Source organism: Eptatretus burgeri, chromosome 4 (genome assembly GCF_056783735.1).
Source record: "Eptatretus burgeri isolate ZD-2024b chromosome 4, Ebu_testis_v1, whole genome shotgun sequence".
Classification (NCBI taxonomy): Eukaryota; Metazoa; Chordata; class Myxini; order Myxiniformes; family Myxinidae; genus Eptatretus; species Eptatretus burgeri.
In genome coordinates, this window is record NC_140964.1 from 74,634,642 (window position 1) to 74,659,950 (window position 25,309).

At 45.0% G+C, this 25,309-nt stretch overlaps 1 protein-coding gene across 6 annotated transcripts in view; it reads right to left on the minus strand.

Moving 5' to 3' along the window:
- The window catches only part of CLSPN (claspin), a 91,082-nt gene that overhangs the window by 10,136 nt on the left and 55,637 nt on the right, over positions 1-25,309 (minus strand). For 5 of the 6 annotated variants that reach the window (XM_085878699.1, XM_085878698.1, XM_085878700.1 and 2 more), the window contains 9 exons: positions 20,878-21,131; positions 20,319-20,415; positions 15,815-15,908; positions 15,371-15,642; positions 15,125-15,289; positions 14,823-14,944; positions 10,331-10,467; positions 9,986-10,088; positions 9,667-9,773 (listed from right to left, as the gene is read on the minus strand). In XM_085878699.1, coding sequence (XP_085734825.1) covers positions 9,667-9,773; positions 9,986-10,088; positions 10,331-10,467; positions 14,823-14,944; positions 15,125-15,289; positions 15,371-15,642; positions 15,815-15,908; positions 20,319-20,415; positions 20,878-21,131 — 1,351 coding nt within the window. Of the gene's footprint in view, positions 1-9,666; positions 9,774-9,977; positions 10,089-10,330; positions 10,468-14,822; positions 14,945-15,124; positions 15,290-15,370; positions 15,643-15,814; positions 15,909-20,318; positions 20,416-20,877; positions 21,132-25,309 lie in introns of all 6 variants that reach the window. The other variant, XR_015057547.1, reaches the window with a different exon arrangement.

Here is a 25,309-nt window from a genome sequence, read left to right on the forward strand (position 1 = left end):
ACACATGATGGCACACGAAAATTTGACGACTCGGGACGAGTCTGTAAAAAGGGAAGGGGGTAGTGTTGTGGTTACCAGATTCGCAAACCACCATTCAGGTCCCTTAGGTGAGGTATCTCGGTAAGTGCATGTGTAGTTAGGCCCAAACCCGTTGTCTAGTGGGAATACATGTCATTTATACGTGCTGCGACTCTTCAGGATAGCCGTTTTTCTTTTACTATCTTTATTTTGGACCAATCGCCACCATCACAACCACAACATCAACCACCAACCACAACGCCGCTTCACCACAACCGCCATGACCTTTACCGTCACAACTCGCCACCATCGCATCACCGTCATCTCGCGCCACTCATGGGCACCGATGCTGGACTCGTGTAGGGCGCACGTTGAACAGCGTGTACAAAATCACGGATTTTCTGCTTCAAAAACGGATCGAAAACGACACACGCCCACTTTTTGCCGTCCAATCGGTGAGCGAGGGGCGACTGGCTCCGCCCCAGGGCGATCGATATATGCAAATTTGTGGATCAAAAAGCCTTCACGCCCACTTTTTGTCGGGCCAATGGGGAGCGAGTTGAAAGGTCAAAGGGAGGGGGTCAAAGGCGAAGTTACGGGGGGATAAAAGGACGGTGTTCGTCAGTAAAAGGGGGAGTAAGAAGTCGGAACGAGGAAGAAAGGAGAGTAAGAAGTCGGAACGAGGAAGAAGGGAGTCGTAAAGGTCGGAACGAGGCGAAGGAGAGTCGGAACGGAGGGGACGAGCTGTGGAGAGGCGGCGAGTCGGACGAAGGGTGCTCGCGTCGTGCAAGGAGCTGCGCGCCCGAGGGAGGCCGGCAGCGCGACCTGGCCGAGGTGGAGACGCTCGTCGCACATAATAAAGATCCTCTATACCCCGAGCATCAGCAACCCCCCCTCCTGTTTCCCCCCGCGCTGAGATAGTGCGACCAAGGGGGCCCGTTCCCACCCCCCTGCCAGGCACTGTCCACGAGGCCCGCGGGTTGCGGGGCCATCGCCGCTCCGCGTCTCATCACCAGACGGGTAGGCCCGACCAGGTCTCGGCCCCAGGCCTACCTCATTCTTGAGGGTATTTTCTTTCCTTGGTTTTGGGTAGGTGTTGTCGGCGCCGTCTGTGAAGTAGAATTGTATAAGTGTTGCCGTGTGCTCGGTAGTCGGTATTAGCTCTGCACTGTGTTTTCACTTTTATATTTGCTTTTTGTGTAAATGGAATTGTGTTTTCTTTTTTGTGTGCATTTGGTGGAATTGTATTTGTGTGCTTTCCGTTCGTCGAGAATAAACGTGCTTTATTGTTGAACTGTTTCCCGCTGCTTCGTCTTTTCCTCCATTGAATCCCCATCTTGCTTCACGTAAAGGGTTGGTAGTGGGCTGAATACGCCCGATAATTAATCGAACCGTCGAGGTCGACGATAACACCGCTCGGTTATTCTGGATAGTACGGAACGGGTCGCTATGGCCCGTGTCCGAAGTCGACCTGCGGCGAGGTGCGATCGCCCGGTCTACCCTCCGCGTGGGTACTTAGGTAGTTCGAATTTGGCGAGCAACCCTATCCCACGCGGGGGCTGATTGGCTCGATCGCGGTGAGACCGAAAGGTCCACCCGTGACTGGTTCCCGGCGTTAGTCCGAGAGGGTCACGACTGGATTGTCCGTCCGGTGGGCGACGTGCCGCGATTCGAGTTACGTGGCCGTCGCACGCCGGCGGGCGCGAAAACCGCAACAATATTTTCATATATATACATATACATATACACGTATACACGTATATACATACATATATACACACATACACACACATCTACACACACACAAAAGTGCGGGCCCGTAGGTGCGTGCCCGTATGTGCAAAAAAAAACAATTGTGACGTCATTCGTGACGTCATAGCACCGTGTCCTGTCATTGGTTGGCAAATAAATGGCCGTAACTTGGGAAACACTTGGGAAGCAGCTGAAACGGATGAAGAACGATATCAAACTTTGAAAAGGCACATACTCAGGTCCCAGCGTCAATTGTGACATATCCAAAAAAAAAAGCATTGTGACGTCATTTGTGACATCATAGCACCGTGTCCTGTCATTGGTTGACAGATAAATGGCCGTAACTTGGGAACCGCTTGCCCGATTAATATCAAACCTTCAAAAGGCACATCCTCGGGTCCCCGGCAATATTCCTGGCAAGTTTAAATCAGATCGGACCAGTGGTTGTCGAGAAATGGCGGTCGCAGACACACATACAGAAACACACACACACACACACACACACACACACACACACACACACACAGCTGGAATTATACATACATATATATATATATATATATATATATATATATATATATATATATTGTTGCGGTTGTGGAAATTCGCAAACCACCATTCAGGTCCCGAAGGTGAGATATCTCTGTAAGTACATGTGTAGTTAGCCCAAACCCGTTGTTTAGAGGGAATAAATGTGATTCATTCGGGCTGCGACTCTTTGAGATAGCCGTTTTTCTGTTCTATCTTTATTTTGAACCAACCACGTCTCAACCGCCATCACACAACAACCACCAACCACAACGCCGCTTCACAACAACAATCACGCCAACAGCCACGATCTTTACCTTCACAACAACAATCACGCCAACAGCCACGATCTTTACCTTCACAACTCGCTCCCGCAAACATAGCATCACCGCCATTCCAAATGGCACCATGGCCATAAACCACCACCATAAACCCTCCAGCACCTTCACCTCTCTCCTTCTGCGGCCATTCCTGCACCACTTGTGAGCACCGAGCGTCAGGCTGTGCTGGGCTCGTACGGGACACGCGCCGAGCCGCGAGTGCAAAATGTGGCCTTTCCGAGGAGAATTCGGATCAGCAATGCTACACGCCCACTTGTGATCCGTCCAATCAGCAAGCGCGGGGCGGTTTGGCCCCGCCTCCAGGCGCGTCGGTGTAGAATAGAGATATGCAAATTCTAGGATCAGGGGAGGTTCACGCCCCTTTTTCTCCGTCCAATGGGCGAGCGTGGCTCCACCTCCGAGCTCGTTCTGATCCAGAAATTTGCATATGGGTTCTCCTGCCGGCCTATAAAGCACCGAGCGCGGGGCGAATTTGGGTTGAGTCAGTTTTGGTCGAGTCGGTTTGGGTCGAGTCGGCCTTGGAAGAGCGGAGAGTGTTTTGGGCAAAGTCGGGTTGGAGCGCGGAGTGGAGTCGGGAGGCGAGGGCATACAGGTGGTTTGCGGCAGTCGGCTGAGGAGAATTGGGGAAGAGACCGAGGAGCTCGGGTCTGAGGCAAGGAAGACGGCGGTCGGCGACGAGGTCGCAGTGGAATCGCTCGTCACGGGACCCAAGCAAGCCAGCTATCCTCTTTCCCCAGAGCATCAACAATTCCCCCCCTTTTTTCCCCCCACGCTGAGATAGTGCGAAAAGGGGGCCCCGTTCCCACCCCACTCCAAGCAGTGCCAACGAAACCCGCGAAGGAGCAAGAAGTCGGAGCACCGCCGCGCTGCCACATTTGCGGCTCATCACAAAGACACGGGTACGATCCACCCGGTCTCGCGGACCTGACCGCTCTTTCAGGTCCCGCGCAAATATTGGCCCACAGGCCCCGTCTGCCCCCTTGTCTTTGAGGGTGGCCCTTTTCTTTTGTTTCTGTGTAAACGTGTGTGTGTGTGTGTGTGTGTGTGTGTGTGTGGCACCAGTCTGGTGAAGTAAAACTGTGTAAGTGTTGCCGTGTGTACGCGTAGTCGGTTGTAGATCTGCATTGTTGTGTTTCTTTTGTTGCAATTGCTTTATGTTAATTCTGTTTAATTGTATATGTGTGCTCTCCATGTGCCGCGGAATAAATGTGCATCATGTTGAACTGTTTTCCCATTTCGCTTCGTCTTTTCTTTAATTGAATCTCCATCTTGCTTCACGTAAAGGGTTGGTAGTGGGCTTAATACGCCCGATAATTAATCGGAACCGTTGAGGCCGACGATAACACCGCTCGGTTATCCCGATAGTACGGAACAGATCGCTTAAGCGGCCCGTGTCCAGAGTCGACCTGCGGCGAGGTGCGATCGCCCGGTCTACCCTCCGCGTGGGTACTTAGGTCGGTCGAGTTTGGCGAACAACCCTATCCCACACGGGGGGCCGATTGGCACGATCGTGGTGAGGCTGAAAGGCCCACCCGTGACTAGCTCCCGGCGTTAGTCCGAGAGGGTCACGACAGAATTGTCCGTCCAGTGGGCGACGTGCCACGATTCGAGTTACGTGGCTGTTCGCACACCGGCGGGCGCGAATTCGCAACAATATATATACATACACACATACGAGGTGTGTTCAAAAAGTATCCAACCTTAATTTTTCGTGTGTAAACAAATGAAGCTCGGGAGGCATGGTTTGGTGCACGTATGTTGGCGATCCTAATCCGTATGCGTGAATATTTTCCCGCCTGCAGAAGCTGTCAGTCGCCGACAGACCGCTGATGAGTGAGGAAGTGTAAGTGAGCGCCGTCGGATTTTCGTATTTGACAAAATGACGGAAAAACTTGAACAACACTACTGCATCAAATTTTGTGTAAAGCTTGGCGATTCCAAAGTGGAAACGATCCGCAAGATTCAACAGGCCTTTGGGAACGAAGCAATGGGCACCACACAGGAGTGGTAAAACCGCTTCAAAGATGGTCGCACATCAGTCGAAAGTGAAGCACGATCTGGTAGGCCCTCAACATCCCGAAATGAGATCGTCATTGACCAAGTGAGGACCCTGCTGATGCAGGATCGTCGAATCACGATCAGAGAACTTGCAGACGAGGCGGGTGTCAGCATTGGATCCGTTCATTCCATTGTGACTGAGGATTTGGGCTCAAGGAGAATCTCAGTGAAGTTGGTGCCAATGCTGCTAACGATCGAGCAGAAGCAACTCCGTTTGGAGATCGCACAGGACATGCTGGAGACTGAATAGCGATCCCAACTTCTTCAACACAGTGATCACTGGCGATGAGACCACAGTGATCCGTCATTTTGTCAAAAACGAAAATCCCACGGCGCTCATTTCTACTTCCTCACCCATCGGCGGTCTGTCGGCGACTGACAGCTTCTGCAGGTGGGAAAATATTCACGCATACGGATTAGGATCGCCGACATACGTGCACCAAACCATGCCTCCCTAGCTTCATTTGTTTACGAACGAAAAATTAAGGTTGGATACTTTTTGAACACACCTCGTATACATACATAAAGAGAATATTAATACAATCGAACATCATCAATATATGTGGAAAAATTACGTGCCCAGACCAGGAATCGAACCCAGGTCCTGTGGAAAACTGTTCCAGTGCTCTGCCATCTGAGCTATCTTGGCGACCCACCGGCTGAGCAACGCAATCTATAATTGTCAATTTTCATCCGATTGATTGACTTGAAATTTCAACAGCGTTTTCATGTCAGGTCACCAAATTCAACCACAAATTATTTTTGAGGTCAAAAGCCAAAAGGTCAACATAGGTCAAAGGTCAACAACTTCGTGGCATTTCTAAAATCCTCGATTTTCATCCGATTGACCTGAAATTTGAAGAGGATTTTCATATCAGCTCACTGAATTCAACCACCAATTCTTTTTGAGGTCAACATGCAGTCATGGTCAAAAATTTTCACCCTTGCACTTTTTTCAAATACAGAACAATTTTGTCTAAAAGTAAGTTGAAATTGACAAAAGTATTTGTTCTCCACAATTCTGTATTTCACTGTTAATATTACAGAACCTTTGTTTTTCATTCAAAACTTAATATTGTTACTGATTTGGAAGCCTCCTGCACACAGACAGTCAGCAGTCCCCACAGTTCAGTTATTTCGATAAGTATGTGTTATAGTTAGGGTCCCGTCCTTCTGTCGAATGGGTTAATTTCATATGTGCGCTGCGGGTTTCTTTATTCGTCAGTTTTTTAACATCTTAAATCCCTCCTTCGCTCGTGCCATCATTGGCCTTCCTCACGCGCATGCGTGCCGAGCACAGACGTGCGGCGGGGTTTCCATCACCTCAGATCGGAGCCCCGCTCCAAAAAAAGGCATGGAGTGTTTCCTCTGCCCAATGAGCGAAAGGCGAGCATCGCATGCGCGCCCCAGCCAATGAGAAGCCAGAATGGCCAGGAATAAGTCGGGTGGCGAGCAGTCGGTCTGTGTGGCTTGGTCTTGGTGGTGGTTCAAGCGGTCTTGGTCGTGGTTCAAGTGGTCTTGGTTGTGGTGGTCGCGCGGTTGGTCGAGTGAGAAGGGTTCGTGTCTGGGCTCGCTGCCATTGCTCCTGTTTCGCCCCACGTTGGGCGCCGTATCCTCGTTGCAGAGTCTGGAGTCTCGGCTGCTTGCCCTCCAAGCTCCCACGAACCACAAGTCCCGCACGTGCAGTCGCGGACCGAACCACACGAGGCGGCCAGGTACCCACAGGACCCTGGTCTCCAGCTTGCCTTTCCCTCCTGGGCTGAGGGGCCGAATAAAGACCCACGGGGTCCATTTCTGTTGGGTGTGTGTGTGTGTGTGTGTGTGTGTGTGTGACGCCAGTCTGTTAAGTAGAATTGTTAAGTGCTTTTGCTCACTGTACATTGCCTGCCTGATATTCGTGATTAAGTCTGCACTGTCTTATTATTGTAAATAAATATCTGTTAAATGTTCCAGTTCGTTGCCTGTCGTTTCTCCCATCCACCAAGCATGGTGCGGGCTTGAGAAGTAGTAAGGCCGTTCGTGCCGTAAATTGTTCATTTGGACCGACGGATCTTGGTAATCCCCACTCTGTTTACACCCAGATCGGGCTCGGTAAACGGACCATTCCGCCCGAGGTCCGTTGAGGGTGTGGTTTTCCCTGGTAGTTAGAAACGTGGGTACTTAGGTATATTGAAATTAGGCAATTAACTCTACTCCACGCCGTCAAAATATTGGCGACCACGGTCCGCTAAGGGACCCGTGACCTTTGGAGTTATCCAAGGGTTACGACCTTGCAATTCTGGGTGTTCGGTGGACGCGACCCTACTACTCCACCGACCCCCCGGCCCACAACAATATATCCTTTTAAATCAGAAAATAAAAAGAATTGGCATTGACAAAATTATTGACACCCTCGATTTAATATTTGGTAGCAACACCTTTGGACAAAATAACTGCAGTAAAGCACTTCCTGCAGCCATGAATGAGCTCCCTTCACCCCTCTACTGTCAGTGCAGCCCACTCTTCTTGTGCAAACTGCTCCAGTTCTCCCAGATTTGAAGGGTGTCTTCTCCCAACTGCTGTTTTCAGACATCCCCACAGGTGTTCAATGGGATTTAGATCTGGACTCATTGCTGGCCACTTCAGAACAGTCCAGCATTTTGTCTTGAACCATTCCTGGGTGCTTTTTGAAGTGTGTTTGGGGTCGTTGTTCTGCTGCAAGACCCATGCCCTTCGACGGAGACCCAGCTTTCTGACACTGGGTTGAACATTGCACTCCAAAATGCCTTGGTAATCTCATGATTTCATGATGCCATGCACATATTCAAGGCACCCAGTGTCAGAGGCAGCACAGCAACCCCAAAACATCACTGAACCTCCTCCATGTTTGACTGTAGGGAAGGTGTTCTTTTCTTTGAAGGCTTCATATTGTTTTGTGTAAACAGAGATTATGTGCTTTACCAAAAAGCTCTAATTTGGTCTCATCTGTCCACAGGACATTCTCCCAGAAGGATTTTGGCTTGTTCAGGTGTGTTTTGGCAAACTCCAGTCAGGCTTTCTTTTGTCTCTCTCTCTCAGCAGTGGGATCCTCCTGGGTCTCCTACCATAGAACCCCCTTTCATTGAGTTGGTGACAGATGGTACGAGTTGAAACTGTCATACCTTGTGTCTGAAGGTCAGCTTGAATCTGTTTGGCAGTTGATCGAGGTGCTTTCTCCGCCATTCGAACAATCCTCCACTGCAATCTTCGATGAAATTTTCTCTTGCGGCCACGTCCAGAGAGGCTGGCTACAGTGCCATGGGCCTTAAACCTCCTGATAACATTGTGTAAGGTGTACACAGGAACATCAAGGTCTCTGGAGATGGACTTGTAGCCTTGAGATCGTCCATGCTTGGCTACAAGCTTGACCTCCTCAGACAATTCTCTGGTTTTTCTTTTCTCCATGCTCATTGCAGTGCACACAGTGACACTAAACAGCAGAATGACTCCTTTTCTCTCTTCAAGCTGGTTGAATGAGTGGTTTTTATATTGCAGGCACTTGCAACTCACCACAGGTGAGTTCAATTCTAAAGTAAAGGAGAATCACCCGCTTGAAATCTAATTATTTCTTACAACTTCTAAGAGGTGCCAATAATATTGTCCAGCCCATTTTAGGATATCTATGTGGAATAAGCTCAGATTTAGTAATTTTTTCAGCTTTTTTTGTTTTGTTCCACTGCAAACCAAACAAATACATATGTGCATACCAATTTTTTTTTTTAATTTAAATAATTTTCTGGAATAAATGGTGCATTATTTGAAAAAAAGTGCAAGGGTGCCAATATTTTTGTCCATGATAGCAGGTGAAAGGTCAACAACTTAAGTGGCATTATTAAAATCCTCAATTTTTTTTATCCGATTGACCTGAAATCTGAAGAGGATTTGCAAATCAGGTCACTTAATTGAACCAGCAATTATTTTTGTGGTCAACATCTTATGTGGAATTTCTAAAATCCTCAATTTTCATCTGATTGACTTGAAATTTAAACAGGATTTGCGTATCAATTCACTGAATAAAACCACCAATGATGTTTGAGGTCAAAAGGTCAACATCAGCCTAATTTCTAAAATGAGTGCTGTTCCACTTTGTTCTACTTTGCCAAGTGCCGCTCCATGAGCGATTTGTCATTCTGTCTGTTTGTCCCAAAACCTATTAACCTATATATATGCCACATAATACAAAGGCAGTTCTCAGTTTACATGAGGTCGACTTTCGTAAACTCGACTTTACGCAAGTGCCCATTGAAATAAATAATTTGAGATTTATCCATTCTTTACATTTTTCCATTGCTTTACGTACGGCCTAGTTTGGCACTACTTGTTATCATGTGTGTAGGGGTCAGGATGGACCCCATGCACACCTTGCACTTGTTGACTCTGCCTTCTACGTCCTGACTGAAACTGGGACCCTCCCTCTGCAATTGCTACCCACACAGCCACGAAAAGACAAACATGGAAGTTACAGGAAAGAACGGATAACGAAGACCAATGGTGTGTCGAGAAATGAATCGGCAAAGCGTGGAGAGTGAGAGAAGGAACGCAAGTGAGCAAAGTGAAAGGAATGACAGAGAGAAGGACGAGAGGAGATTCGCGTTCATGCGAATAATAATCAATTGTGCTCTGAACAGAGTCCTGAACCCTTTCAAGCTGCAAACCTTCAGATCTGTCTTTCCATGCCCTTCTCCTTCAGAGGTTTGACACGCATCAATTTCCGGAGAGTAAGCCCGTCCTTCGGCCTCCCTCCCTCTGCCTTTCGGTGTTCCATTTTTCATGAATATATTAATACAGCAACATTTGTTGACGAGTATAAACAGCAACATTTGTTGACAAGTATAAACAGCAACATTTGTTGACAAGTATAAACAAAAACGTTTGTGGACAGGTATAAACTTGGTTTTAGTCCAAAAACAAAAAACGCTGCATAAAAACAGAAATTGATTAGCAAATGTACCCTGCGTGTTGTACTCGCTGCTGAGAATTGTAAGTGCAGAGGAATGCCCAGCATGCCGTCCAATGTGGGATTGCTCTCGACCTTCTTTGTCAATGACAGAGAGGTGTCTGGAAAAAAAGGTTAAAAAAAACAAAAATAATTAATGTTTGATATGTGGTTTGGCCTGACTAGTGTTCTCATCTGAGCACATCGCTCATGATGCTGGAATCCCAGATTAACATCATCGTCTACCAGTGTATTCCCCGAGCCTGAGAAGCACGCATTCAAAAAAGCACGCATTCAAAAGCACGCATTCCAGCAATTAAACAAACCTGCACACCTGTCTTACAGATGTTCCCATTGACATACTTCTTTGCCATTTTCATGAACTGGCTGTCCTCAGCAATATAATAGTCTTCATCATCTTCACTGGCCTCCTCACTCTGATAAATACAAGTAACTTGAAGGAGCAAGGAAAATGATGGCCATCAAGACAAGGATTTCTCATTTGTGTGAAAACTTTCATACAATTGTTTGACATAATTCTGGAAGTTACACACACACACACACACACACACACACACACACACACACACACACACACACACACACACACACACACACACACACACACACACACACACACACACACACACACACACACACACACACACACACACACAACCTTCTTTCGCTTCCATAGTTCTCGGTCAAGCCTCTCCTTGATTCTTTTCACTTCTTCTTCCACATGGTTATGTGGCTGTTCATCATCACCTGATAAATCAGCGTCGTTGCGGAACAACTCCGTTTGAGAGTGGTCATCTGCAAGAGGTGAATTAACCTATTGGTATTGACTCAAAGAGGCTCAAGCCAAACAGAAAAGGGGAAACAATCAATTGCATGAAAGTGATTTGTATCATGCAAGTCGTTTATAAATGTGCTCCCATAACACACGTTTATAAATGTGCCATACCAAAATCTCACCTCCAATATGGGAATTTGAAAAAAGCAACGGCATATGACTATCACCCCCCCCCCCCAAAAAAAAAAAACCAAACAAACAAAAACTCAGCAAAAATCAATTTCATTGAAAGAAGCATCGACACCATGAGAGATGTTTGTCTGTGTGCGTCACCATTTTACTCAGAGATGGCCAAACAGATCTTCGTCAAACTTTCACAGATTCATCAGTGAGTGACGGGAATTTTTTTTTTTTGGCAAAACATTCTTTCGAGAATTTTGAAAAAATAAATATAAATAAAAAAAACTGATTTTTAAAAATTTATTTTACTTTAAATGGTAACCCAAACAATTATTTTTCTGAAACCTATTGAAAATCATTAATCATGGTCCAATTTGAAAGGAAAAAAATTTGAATTTTATTTTGCCAATTACAAAGCATCGAATGTCCATTTTCGATTTTGCCAGTGACGTCACACTGTGAACTCTGATCAGTGTGATTTTGAAGAAACTATTGGAGACAAAATTAGTGATGGAAACACTCTCGGATGGATTATAGAGCCATATCGTTTCGAGCCTTGTGCGAGTGGTTCAGACGAAGATGGTGGAAGTGTAGGTGAAGATGAAAACGCTGGTCACATGCTCACTACATATTAGTAGGCTTTGTTTTTCCGTTCAATTGCCGATTTATAAGGGAGGGATTTTGTATTTATTGATGTCAGTTATATTACTCGAGCATAAATACCCGTCATCGCCTGACAGCCGGCACCGCCAAAGCAGACTCGGACACCGCAGACAAAATGGGTGATGAATGCTTTGTCCCACTGTCACAGGCTGACCAGGTGTTTTGTATGTGAAGGGATCGTCGCGTTGGGTACTTGTGGGGTGATGGTTGATTGTGGGGGATGGTGGAATAGAGGTAGGGGATGGTGGTGGGTATTGTGGGTATGATGGATGATTGTTGGGGGAGGGGGTGGGATGGTGGTGGGCTATGTGGGGGTGATAGCTGATGGGGGATTGTGAAGGGGGGACCCTGACAGTTTTAGTGTCCCAGGTGAAATCCTCTCGGAGTAGATGATGCATATACTTTCTGTCCACGATAAATACAGTGCCTTCAGAAAGTACTTACACACCTTTACTTTTCACGTTTTGTTGTGTTACAGCCTGAATTTAAAATGGATCAAATTTAAAGTTTTTTTTCACCGATCGACACAAAATACACTGTAATGACAAAATAAAAATTAAAAGCTGAAATGTCTTACACAACCCCCCGCCCGGCGAGTCAACATTGGCAGTGATTACAGCTTTGAGTCTTCTTGGGTATGTCTGTAACAACTTTGCACATCTGGATTTGGGGATTTTCTCCCATTCTTCCTTGCAGATTTGCGCAAACTCTGTCAAGTTAGAAAGGGAACGTCGGTGAACAGAAATCTTCAAGTCTTTCCACAGATTCACAATGGGATTCAAGTCTGGGCTTTGGCTGGGCAACTCAAGGACTTTCACATTCTTGTTCTGAAGCCATTCCGTTGTTGCTTTAGCTGTATGCTTGGGGTTATTGTCCTGTTGGAACGTAAATCTTCACCACAGCCCAAGGTATTTTGTGCTCTGAAGCAGGCCCTCCTCTAGGATTTGCCTGTATTTGGCTCCATTCATTGTTCCCTCTATCCTGATAAGTCTCCCAGTCTCTGCCGCTGAAAAGCATCCCCATAGCATGATGCTGCCACCACCATGCTTTACAGAAGGGATGGTGTTAGATTGGTGATAAGTTGTGCTCGGTTTCCGCCAGATGAAGCACTTTGCATTCAGGTCAAATAATTCGATTTTTTTTTCTCTTTTTTTGGATCTTTTGTATCACAAGATCATTTGTCTCATGCTGTCTTTCATGTGCCTTTTTGAAAACTCCAGGTTTGCTGTCATGTGCCCTTTTCTCAGGAGTAGCTTCTGTCTGGCAACTCTCCCATAAAGCCTAAATTTGTGAAGTGCTGCAGAGACTGTTGTCCTTCCGGCAAGTTATCCAATCTCAGTCAAGGAACTCTGTCGTTCTGTCAGAGTGGTCATTGGGTTCTTGGTCACCTCCCTGACCAAGGTCCTTCTTGCCCGGTTGTTCAGTTTGGTCGGACGACCAGCTCGAGGAAGAGTTTGGGTAGTTCCATATTCTTTCTATTTCCGAATGATGGAGCTCACTGTGCTCTTGGGAACTTTCATCACTCTAGGAATTGTTTTACATCCTTTCTCAGATCGATACCTCCTCACAATTCTATCTCGGAGTTCTACGGACGCTTCCTTGGACTTCATGGTCGAGTTTCTTATCTGGCATGCACAGACAACTGTGGGACCTCATAGAGAAAGGTGTCATTTTTTTCTAAATCATGTCAAATCAATTGAATTGGCTACAGGTGGATGCCAATCAAGTTGTGGAGACATCTCAAGGATGATGAAAGGAAATCGGATGCACCCGAACTCAATTTGGTGTGTCATAGCAAAGGGGTTGAACACTTATTGACACAAGACATTTCAGATTTTCATTTTTAATTAATTTGTAAAAATTTCTAAAAACGTTTTCATTTTGTCATTATGGGGTATTTGGTGTGTGTTGTCCGTTCGGTGACTGCCACCACCGGTGACTGTCTCGTTCGTTCGGTATCACGTTTGTTTCGGTGACAAAAATTTAAAATTTAATCCATTTTAAATTCAGGCTGCAGCACAACAAAATGTGAAATATCAAGGGGGTGTAAACGCACTGTCAATGGTGGTTCATTTGACTTGCAGAAATATGTGTTGATAATAGATAATTATTTTCAGGTGTTCTTGCTGTGACTACTGGGCAATGGCAACAGGTCAGTGGTCTTTCTGTCTTTTACCATGTCCTCTCCAGTCCCCCCCCCCGCTCTGTCTGCGATAAGTCCCCCCCCCATATTTCCACAGGGCGCTAACGGTCCGCAAACAACCCCCTTCTGGTAAAACTACCAAAATCACGAATCACTGCTCACCTTCACTCTTTCATTCCTCGTTTTTCCCGCCTTTGGAATAAACTCCCACACTCTCTTCAATCCCATTCTTCCCTCCAGGACTTCAAAACAGCTGTTCACCAACATCTCTTATCTTCCCCCATCAAAAACCATGATCTTTTCTACTCCCGTTAATTCACCCCAAACTCACCTCCTTCAAATTCCCTGCTTTCCTTCCTGAAAGTCCCTGCAATGTCCATCTTGTATACCCCGTGTTCCCGCCCCATCCCTCTCCCTTCCACAGATCTCCTAATGTCTCTAATCCCCACTGTTTTGTCCTTCCCTCTCCCACCCCTCTTGTCTCCTGTCCCCCTTGTGAATTAGCTCTCATACGAGCCTCGTCAATGTATACAAACCCCCCCCCAAAAAAACAGGTGTTTGATTCACCACTCAAATAATCGTACGTGCACGAGTAATGGCTGTTTCTTCCTCTTAATCGTGGAGATGGTATCCTCTCTCAATTGTGGCGGTTAACCACAAGATCGAGCCACCTCTGTCGTTTCATAACGGTGCACTGTAAAATGTTCCGAGCACAAAAGCAAACATTTTCAATGTCTGATCTACACTCGGGTATTTCAAAAAAACCTCATCAAAATGTTGGTAAACTTTAGGTCAGCCATTGGTGTAGGATGAAGCCATCTCAGTTTGTATTATTAAAAGGACAGATCAGCTTGGCATATTTGTGGAAAATCGAAAAAAAATTGACCTTCGAGTTCAATCGTACTGCGATGTAACCTAGACAATACGGATATGGCGGTCGACTTCCTGGTGCAACATCACGGCAAAGCGTGAATAAGAAGATTTCGACTTTTAATCGCAAAATTACCAACTTATAAATCAGAAAACGACACATTGTGTCTATTTTGTAGGGTATTAAGGGATAGATTAGCATCAAAGTGGTCTGAGCGTTTGGGTTCCCCTTTAAAGCACTCTATAGTGCCATGACGCCTTTGTAGCTATGTGAGAGGTAATATTAAATGATCCCCGACCACATTCCTGAATGGGTGTAGTGACGTGTTTTAGCCCCCCAAACTAGAAAAACAAACAAACAAACAACATTTGATGTCTTCAAAATGCCAACAGGATAAGAACAGCATTGGTCAATGCCAGGTACCCCATGCTAGTTTTCAATAAAATTGAAATAAAAAGCACATCAAAATGCCTATGATGTGAGAGCAGGGATAAAGTAGATATGCATGTAAAACGCACTCAAATTCTTCCAGCGAAAGCAGCGCTGGCGACCTGCACCATCACTGTGCAGGTCTCCATCGAGAAGGTAGCGCTCTTGGTAGAGGCGTAGCTGCCTTTTGTCATCATCCATTACTGCTTTCCTGCACACCGAAAAATCATGAGCTCACAAAAGAAGACATTGCTTACACCAGTAATGTCGGATGCAGGACACGATGGGATGAGGTTTTACGTCCATTAGAACATTGCTTTAATTAACACAAAATGGCAATTTTCTGTCAAATCAATGAGCAAGCTCAGCTTGATGAGAGGATCCAGCTCACATGTGTAGACGTTTCACTTGGGACTGAAGTTTCCTCTCTGATGGTAGAACCTCATCGTTTTCTTCCTCCTCGTACAAATCTTCTTCTCCCTCATCTTCATCCTCACTGACAGACCCCTCGATATCTGACAGTGCAGCCTCCTCTTCCACAAAGTTGTGCAGGCGTCTGCATCGGGCCAGTTGGTTAATATAAATATTTCACAAACCTTATCCACTTTTAATATTTGTTTGAAGCTGAGAAACTTACAGCTCCTTAGGTGGGCGTGTCTTGAGATAATACTCTTCCTCTTCTTCCTCCTCCTCCTCCTCCTCCTCCTCGTCACTCTTATCCTCTCCTTCCTCAACATCGTCCTCATCCTCCACCTCATCCTTCTCCACCAGCTCATCCTCCAAATTCTTTTTCAGATCATTTCCTTCCTTATTATTTTCACCACCATCCAAGTCGTCCTCATCCTCAGACACTTCACCTTCGACGATCAAGTCATTCCCCTCACAACCACCATGCAAGCCTTTTTTCCACTGTAAAATAACACGTCCCAGCTGTTAGTAAAATACATTTCAGCAGAGCAGTTTAAGTTATACTCTCAAGATCTGGGAAGTTTATTAAAGACAGTCACAGTATGTGCACAGCACAGATGTCACAGCAACGGCAGCATGAGCACCATGACCATTCATTGCTGTCTATACTTACTTTTGCATTTTTCTTGAATGCTTCTTCATCAGATGTCATTTGAAGCCATTCTTCTTCTTCTACTTCTTCTTCTTCTTCTTCTGCTCCTCGAGTTCTATCAGGTTTAAATAAGAACGTATGAAAGAACATGACGGTGCAAGATACTGATCTGTGTATTATCAGTGTAGATCATGAAGTTGATAAAATTAGTCTTCATCCATGTCACATTGCTAAATTTTGTGAATCCTTACATAACCTCTGACCTTTGACCTGTTGACCCAAAAATCTTATCAGTTCATCTTGACATCAATATACATACTGGTATCAAGTTTGACATATACATACAATATACATACTGGTATCATACCAGTATGTATATTGTCATGTACAATATACATGACAATATACATACTGGTATCAAGCCACTCATAAGTTATCGTGGGAACGAAAACCGATCATGGACAGACAACCCAAAAACATAACCTCCGTCCACCGTTGGTGGTGGAGGTAAAAATAAATCTCACTCACGTAAAATTTAAGATTAGAGAACAAAAGCTTGCCATCAGTCATATTTGATATCTGTCAAGCAAATCAAAGCAAATCACATTTCTACATCGTCTGGAGGTAAAATGTTATGAGTTATGTCAGACACACAAGGCATATACAGGGATACCTCGATTTATGTCTCGGATGCGTTCTTGAAAAGTGTGACTTCAAATCGAATCAATTTTCCCACAAGAAATACAGGAATGGAATAAGGCTGGGTGGGGATGGGGGGGGGTCATAATTTTCACCCACAATATTACCTTTTTGACTTAAGCAGAGATAATTTAAACACTCATTCCAACACATTTTGACAGTAAAAAAATTGAAGACAATGTCTTGTCACCCCTTGTAAAAAATGTGACATTGCTTTTTATCATTTTACCTGACAACACTGAAGGGTTCTACAAGTTATACCACATATATTTGCAGTACTCTTTTACTTTGTTACACATTTTACATCATATGATACGAGCCTTAAGTTTCCAGTTTATCCGTTTGTGTTCAAACGTCAATATAGAGAAGAATTCTGTGCCATGTTCTGTGGGACATTTTCCGGAGCATTTATGGGGTGATACGATTAAAAGCACATCTCACTGCTTTTTAAGGTTATCAGTGGTTTTGTAGTGCTGCTCTGTAACAATCTCTTTTATGAAGCCCCAAAGGCAATGTCACAATATTTTACAAGGGGTGACAAGACATTGTGGTCACCCTGTACAGTGCAGGAAAACTGTGAATGCTATGCTGTGGTGGAAAAAGAAAGGGAGAGAGAGACGGAGAGACGGAGAGACGGAGAGACGGAGAGACGGAGAGACGGAGAGACGGAGAGACGGAGAGACGGAGAGACGGAGAGACGGAGAGACGGAGAGACGGAGAGACGGAGAGACGGAGAGACGGAGAGACGGAGAGACGGAGAGACGGAGAGACGGAGAGACGGAGAGACGGAGAGACGGAGAGACGGAGAGACGGAGAGACGGAGAGACGGAGAGACGGAGAGACGGAGAGACGGAGAGACGGAGAGACGGAGAGACGGAGAGACGGAGAGACGGAGAGACGGAGAGACGGAGAGACGGAGAGACGGAGAGACGGAGAGACGGAGACAGAGACGGAGAGACGGAGAGACAGAGACAGAGACAGAGACAGAGACAGAGACAGAGACAGAGAGAGAGAGAGAGAGAGAGAGAGAGAGAGAGAGAGAGAGAGAGAGAGAGAGAGAGAGAGAGAGAGAGAGAGAGAGAGAGTGTTATGACAGATGGAAGAGGATGGAAGACAGGAGGAAGCTCGTCACATGTCACACTCAACATCCACATGGCCAGCATACATTCCATCTTTTCCATGCAAGAGCTCCTTTGCTTCGAAATCAACTTGTTATTGTTATTGATGTTAATGTTATTGTACGTTTCACACTTTCACGAATTTGTTCTGCATTTTCATCAGTTGTATGTACAGTTTGTGGAGGCAAACCCAAGTGCCAACCAACATCGACAGCGTGATCACCACTTGCCATTCTACGTTCATCAAATTTCACGTCCAAATTTACGGTTTTACGCACTTTCTTCGACACAGGCTCACTCTTCCAACTCATGAAGAAGAGAAAGCAATGACGATATTTAACGATACGAATCACACGACTGTGTGCAAGGATTTTGGAAGTGCAGTATGTCTGAACAATGCAAAGGCAGCATAAAGTAGAGTACACTTTACATCCAAGTTACGTCATTCAAGTCACGTGCTTTGGCTTTTTCCGTCACCAATTTTCCTGAGCCACCCATTCAACTGAATTTGAATTAAATTGCCAGTGGAAGAAAAATTTCCATGTTTTACGTGGACAATAAAAATAATTTGAATGTAAACAGCGGCCATGGCGGCATAGTGGGTGACTGTGGTGCTGTCTAATTGGTCTAAATTTACATTATATTACTGGAATATTACATACAGGATGACAGGTACAGCCCGACAACGGCACGGTGTACAGATTGAAGGAATGTAATTCTGTCCATGAAGCTTGCCCTTGCCAGCACACACACAGCACAGCCACGCACGGTTTGTCGTTGATGAGTCATCACAAAAGTGTGATGGCGGTTCAATAAAATTGGTGAGTAAAATGTCATCATGATGTAAAGATTTGACAATGTACAATAATTTTATTGAAAATACAACAATGTTGAGATTACAATACGAGAGTTCCACTTTTCAGATCTGGCAACACTCACTCTTATAATAGGAAGGTTGCTGGTCCGCACACAGCAGCACGGTTTGCCGTGTCGTCATTCAAGTGCAACTTAGCACTGTAAAAAAAAAAACCTCTGTCGCACTTCAATGTCGACACGTCTTGAAACAGACTTCAACAACGTTAACGATCTCAATGTCTCGGCATGATACTGGGCAGCTCAGGAAAATTGGCGATGGAAACCGCCCCCCCCCCCGCAAAAAAGTGGCTTGAACGGCATAACTTCGATGTAAAAAGAAGTAATTCAAAGCCTGGGTTTCCATTGATTCACAACACAACTGAAAATCAACGTAAATGGAGGCAACGTAAATCATGGTATCTCTTCACAAGGAAACACAGACACAGTAGGAGACCACTGGGCCATTAACCACATCATAAATGACAAAAATTGGTTTTCTTGCCTTTCTTTTTTTTTTGCAAAAACGAAGTTTTGCAAGATATGGTAGTCAGCTTCTATGTTTTTTTAATTTTTATTTTTTTTGTTTGTCTGTAATCGCGTATAAAAAAAATTCTGCAGAGCACAGTTATTATTGGAAATTTTTGTAACTTCGCATATCAGAGGCCGATAGAGTTCCCTTTCAGTGCACACAATTTTGAAGGTCAATGTCAAAGGTCAAGGTCATTTTGTCGCAAATCAGAGGAGTCGACGAAACCCTTATTTTTTGAGTCATTTTGATCGGATCGTCTTCAAACTTCATGGAAATATAGTTCATGGTCTGGCGCTCAGCTGCTTAATGTTTGGTGGCGATTGGCCTTGACCTTCATGGTTAGCGCCTCAGGTCAAACATATTTGACCCCAAGGTCAAATTTTCAAGTTTTAGGAACCATATCGTGTAGTACCTCAAATTGAACACCTCGATGAGTGCTTTCTTGATGTCAAGCTTGAGACATTATGACGTCATTTGGTGACGTTATGAGGAAAACGCATATTTTTCATGGTTACTCTGTAGAACGATTCTCATCGGAATCTCTCGTAGGCAGATATTCCTCAAGGAGTCGCTCCTGGCGGATAGCAGCTCTGTTCACCTCAGTGTGACCTTAAAGAAGTCACACGTGGTCACCTTTTGGCAAGATACGGGTCACCCTGCGGGTGACATTGGTTTATTTTTTATTTTTTAAACACAAGGCCGAAGGCTCGTAATGGAGCTCGTGCGCACATGTGCATGCACACACACAGCTTGGGGGGAAGTGCTGTCACTTTCCGGGATACTCTGGGTTCCAGTGACGTCACAACAAATGGCGCCGGTTTTCTCACCACACTCAATGGGGCATTTCCTCAGGAGGAATTCCCTCCTCCCCATGGATGCCAACCGATGGCGATTGTCGATGCTCTATCCTTTTAAATGCTGAACGTCAAGCAAGGAAGCAGCACATCCCATTTTTCCAAGTCTTTGGCATGACTCAGCCAGAGTTTGAACCACCGACTTCCCAGACTCGGAGTGGACGCTCAAACCATCACACCACCGAGTCTGGTTGGGGTGGAGGATGAAGTTCAAAGACCAGTCGATAAGTGATAGGATTGGTTACCACAACTTCACTTGGCCCCGTCTGGTCCCAAGTGGCCTCGACGACTTTGTGTAAATGAGCCTATTTGCACTGCACATGGGGAAGTTAGTTTGGATTGATTCTGAACCCACCAGGGATCAAACCCAGATAAGATAGCTAAATGGAAAGTACACTAAAAACTGAGCTATCCTTCTGCAAAATCATGACTGCCACAGAACAATCCATAGCCAAAGCCAATGCACTTACGTTTCTGCATGAAGGGAAGTTTTTGAATCCGTTTGTCCTGTGTCAGCCACCTTCTCAACATCACACATCTTCGTAGAAGAATTCCAAAGCCGAGATTCTGCAAAATGTATGAAGAAGTCCCAAAAAAAAAAATAACGGATACCCTCAGAGTTACCATGCAAAATTGAATCCCTCGACAATCATAATAATCATTCAACCAAATGCTCCTCGGAGCAGATACTTGACCTATTACAGCTTACCAACAAGACAGGAAATGATGTGATTCAGAAACAGTTATCTGGCAAGGAATAAGCTGAAAGCTTTGCCATTGTCTGACACATGTGCAGGAAATAAATCTAAAATTTTGCCTGGAAACCTGCTTAAGATGGCCTCATTGTAAAAGCATTTTCAATCTCTAACATCGACAAGGAAATACTTCACTGAAAAGACAGCTCAACACGTTCAAAAGGACAGCATATTTTATACATTGCCATACTGCCGGCAAAGCCTGTACTCGGAACCTATTTTGTCAGGAATGAAAAGAAAAACAAGACTCGACGAGTAGGAATAAGCTCCTCACCTTGGCTTGGAAATTTTCCTGAGCAGAGTTCCAGCAGCTCAGACATACCACCCTCGCCTTCATCAATGCTTATGTCCATAATTTTGCTTGGAAGGACTTCGGCAGACCTGCTGTCTCGCTCATCACAAGGTGAGGGAAAGGAACCTGAGCAGAGGACAAGCAGTTCATCCATATTTCCATCCATCGCATTTTCTTCAAGGCTCTCCAGGTTCAGTTTCCGTTTGGAGTTGGGCATGTGGAACCGCTCAACCAACCTGTATGCAGAACCCCATCAATAACTCAAAAAAACAACAAACACACACACACACACACACACACACACACACACACACACACACACACACACACACACACACACACACACACACACACACACACACTAGAAAGTCTACACCCCCTTTCAAATTTTTCACCTTTTGCTGCTTTATAGCCTGGAATGAAATTGTATTAAATCAGACCTTTTCCACCTTCATTTACATACTGTAACCCACAACTTCCAAGTGAAAAACAAATTCTACATATTTCAGAATATTAATTAAAAACACAAAACTAGAATATCTTGGTTGAACGAGTATCTACCCCCCTGATAATAACATTTGCAAATTAACTCAGGTGTAACCAATCACCTTCAAAATCACACACCAAGTTAATTTGCCTCCACCGGTGTTAAATTGTAGTGATTCTAATTATTTCAAGGCCCTGTCACACCTTGACATTTTAGCCAGCATATGCCAACGTCTGAAAAATTTGGCGAATACGCTGGCACACGTCGAATACGTTATGGGTAAGTTTTGTATACGTTAACAGCACGTTGAAGCACGCTGGCATACGTCGTAGTACGCCAAGCTCGTCGACAAATTTTAAGCATGCTCAAATTTTTTTGACGTATGCCAGCATATGACTCGCACGTTCCGCATACGCTGGCCATAAGTTGTAGGCACATTATGCGATCGTTGACATACGTCGACACACGTCGACACACGTCACTTGTAAGTTACTCATAAGTCGAAACACGTCGAGGTAATGTTTAGCATACCCGAAACTTATTTCTAACCTATGAGTAACGTGCTTTGAACCTATGTGTAACGTATCTCCAACGCATATTGACATATGTAGACGTATTTGACGTCTTCCGGACGACCACAGAACTTAGGCCTAGGTCAGATTTGCCATGGCGGCCGTGGGGTCTCCAAAATTTACGGCCACTAGCAATTATATAACGGCCGCAGTATTTCCACGGTCACACAATGTAGCAGTCACATATGTTTTTATTTTTCGGGGAGCCGCACGGCGTATTTATAAATTGTGGAGACCGAAAACGTGGGGTTGCCGTACGGTCTTTGATTTGATGTCGCACGGTGACCTTAGGGCGTTCCTGCGGCACCATAGAATTTTCAAGGCAGACGCAAGGTGCCCGCAGGGGGGGGGGGGGCCCTAAGGCGAACGTGCGGCCAGACGGACGGTAATGAATGGGTTAATATTTATTTATTTATTTTTAACCAATTTTTTGGTTTCGGCTTGTCGAATTGCGACGGCGAACGTAGAAATGAAAAAAGTTATAACTCCGCGTTATAATTCCACGGCGACCCCTACGGCCTGTAAAATATAGCCATACGGCGTAGGGCCACCCTGAGGCCACCTCAGAAACTCTGCGGCCGCCGCACGTTTCTGTCAATTCAGAGGGCGTACGGCCACCGTATCCTCGCCGTATAGCAAATGTGACTTAGGCCTTACTGAATGTGTTTCTAACTTACAGCTACCGTATAATGGCGTATTGGCAGCGTTTAGGGGAATTGGTATATAAAAATGGGCTTCACAAAAGGAACCCGTCAGTGTTCCAGACTCCATGTTTTTTTTTCTTTTTTCTTCGGCATGACTGCGATGTTGACACTTCGATTTCTAGTGCAGTTATGATTTAAATCGTTGAGCGGCAGCCTATTAATAGGCTACGCCACGTGAGCGTCGGCGATACGCTGCCGCGCTATGCATAAGTTAGACTATCGTTAGGCATAGGTTGTGAACGCCGACAACACGCGAAGCATTTGTTGGTATAAGTTATCGAAACGTTCTGTGTACCTTACTAAGACGTTATGCATACGTCCAACTAGTTATGAATACGCCCAAAACTGAAAAAAAACATCAATAGTTCAGCGTATGCCAGTGTTTCAGATCAATTTTTGCCATACGCTGGCTCAAAACGTCAAGGTATGACAGGGCCCTCAGAATAAAATCAGCTGTTCCTGGAGGTTTCCTCTGCTGGGTAGTGCATTTCACAGCAAAGACTCAATCCTGAGAACCAAGGAACTTTCAAAAGACCTCTGGGATAAAGTTGTGGAAAGGCACAGATCAGGGGATGGGGATAAAATATTTTAAAGGCCTTGAATATCCCTTGAAGCACAGTCAAGGCAATCATTAAGAAGTGGAAGCCGTATGGTACTACCAAGATCCTGCCGAGATCAGGCCGTCTCTCCAAACTGGATGACCAAGCAAGGAGGAGACTGATCAGAGAGGCCAATGGCAACTTTGAAAGAGTTACATGCCTTTATCACAGAAACTGGTCACTGTGTGCATGTGACAATATCCCAAGCACTCCACAACTTTGACCAATAAGGTAGGGTGGCAAGAAGGAAGCCATTACTCAAAAAAGCCCACCTTGAGTCCCATTTGAGGTGTGCAAAAAAAAAATATATCCAAATCCATTGGGACCATACTCTGTGCAGACCATTGGTACCGCCTCAGCAGTCTCCTGGGCTATTGGGCACAATCCCGGATGGGTCGCCACTCCAACGCAGGATACTCAAATGGCTCAATCATCCCAGCAAGCTGGTACTCATTTTGCCGACCTCAGAAAGATGACAGTTCTGAGTCAACCCCACCTGGTATTAATTCAACAGTAAAGCAGGATTTGAACTGAGGACCTTACGATCCCAAGCCCACCACCCTAACCATTAAGAAAGATGCTTCCACCAAGTATTAACTCGGGGGGGGGGGGGGGTGGGAGTGGTGGACACTGATTCAACCAACATATTCTAGTCTTGTATTTTTAATTGATTTCCTGTAGAATTTGTTTTTCACTTGGAAGTTGTGGGTTACGATGTGTAAATGAAGGTGGGAAGGGTCTGATTTAATGCAATTTAATTCCAGGCGACAAGGCAACAAAAGGTGAAAATTTTAAGGGGGTGTAGACTTTCGAGAGGCACTGTATCTTTCTACCATTAGCGTCATAAAATAAATTGCACATAGATCATAAAGAAATGCACTTTTCCATTGGCGTTGCAAGAAGAAACATTATTTTACACTCCATTATAATGGATGCCCAAATCATAGGTTCTTACTCTGGTGTCAGAGCATAGAGAATAAGAAAAGAATCGGTGGATAAATCTTTGATAACGTTTCAGTCTCATGTTCACAAAGTGAGGGTAGAGGTCATTGCAATCAGTTTGTATGTCAGTAAGTGGATGAGTCTGCATGCAGATCTATTCCAATATAGCATCTACAGCACAGCAAGATGTGTTACAAGATGTTGTGATGGTGCTATATCAATCAGTGAGTGACCGAGTCTGCACTGCCTGGTTTTCAGATCTACTGTAATTTATACAATCAGTGAGGCAGTGCATTGATAAATACTCTGTCATGTTTACAACACTTCGCATCAAAGAACACGGCTTCCCTCCTCCCAATCAATCATTTACTAAAGTAGCGGTAGTTTTCTGTCTGTCTGTCTGTCACGCTAAGCCATTATATGTCGTCGATGTCATTACAGTGGAGGAAGGCTTACTCCAACAGCCACTATTTATGTTTTCATGCAGTTTAGGCCAAACACATCGTCGAACCTGTCATATTCACAATCACCATGCCCTACCTTTGCATTTTCCTTTCAGTTACATTTGTTAAGAGATTGTTAAAATGATCATCAAATATCGGAAGGATAGGTGTCACGGGCCTTCCAACGACAGTACGTAAAGGCCTTTGGCTTTCTTCCTTAAGCCTCTCCTTCAGGCCGCTTCTGGAGCGATCGATGCAGCGGGTTCCAGACTTCCTGCCCAGGTTTTGTTTAGCTTATCTGGAATTGGAATTCCAGATAAGGTACAGTCATTGTGCACCGTCTGTCTCCATCTCTTATTTCAATTTCTCCAGCCAAACCGCTGGGCTGATCTGGCTAAAATTTGGCAGCAAGGTTCCGCTCTAGATTTGTAACGGGGATTGCAATGGTTGCTCCGGTCACGTGACCAAGTAAGTAAAAATGTCAGACTTGGTCAATTCCTTCCAAAATCTTCTCCAGACCCACCAGTTAGAAATGCTACCATATTTGGGTTCTGATGTTAAATTGCGGAGATCATGCTGATCAGGTAACCCGAAAGTGTGCCAAAATGGCAGACGGAATAAATTATTTGGAAAATCCATACATTTCTTCAAAAATCATCTTCTCCAG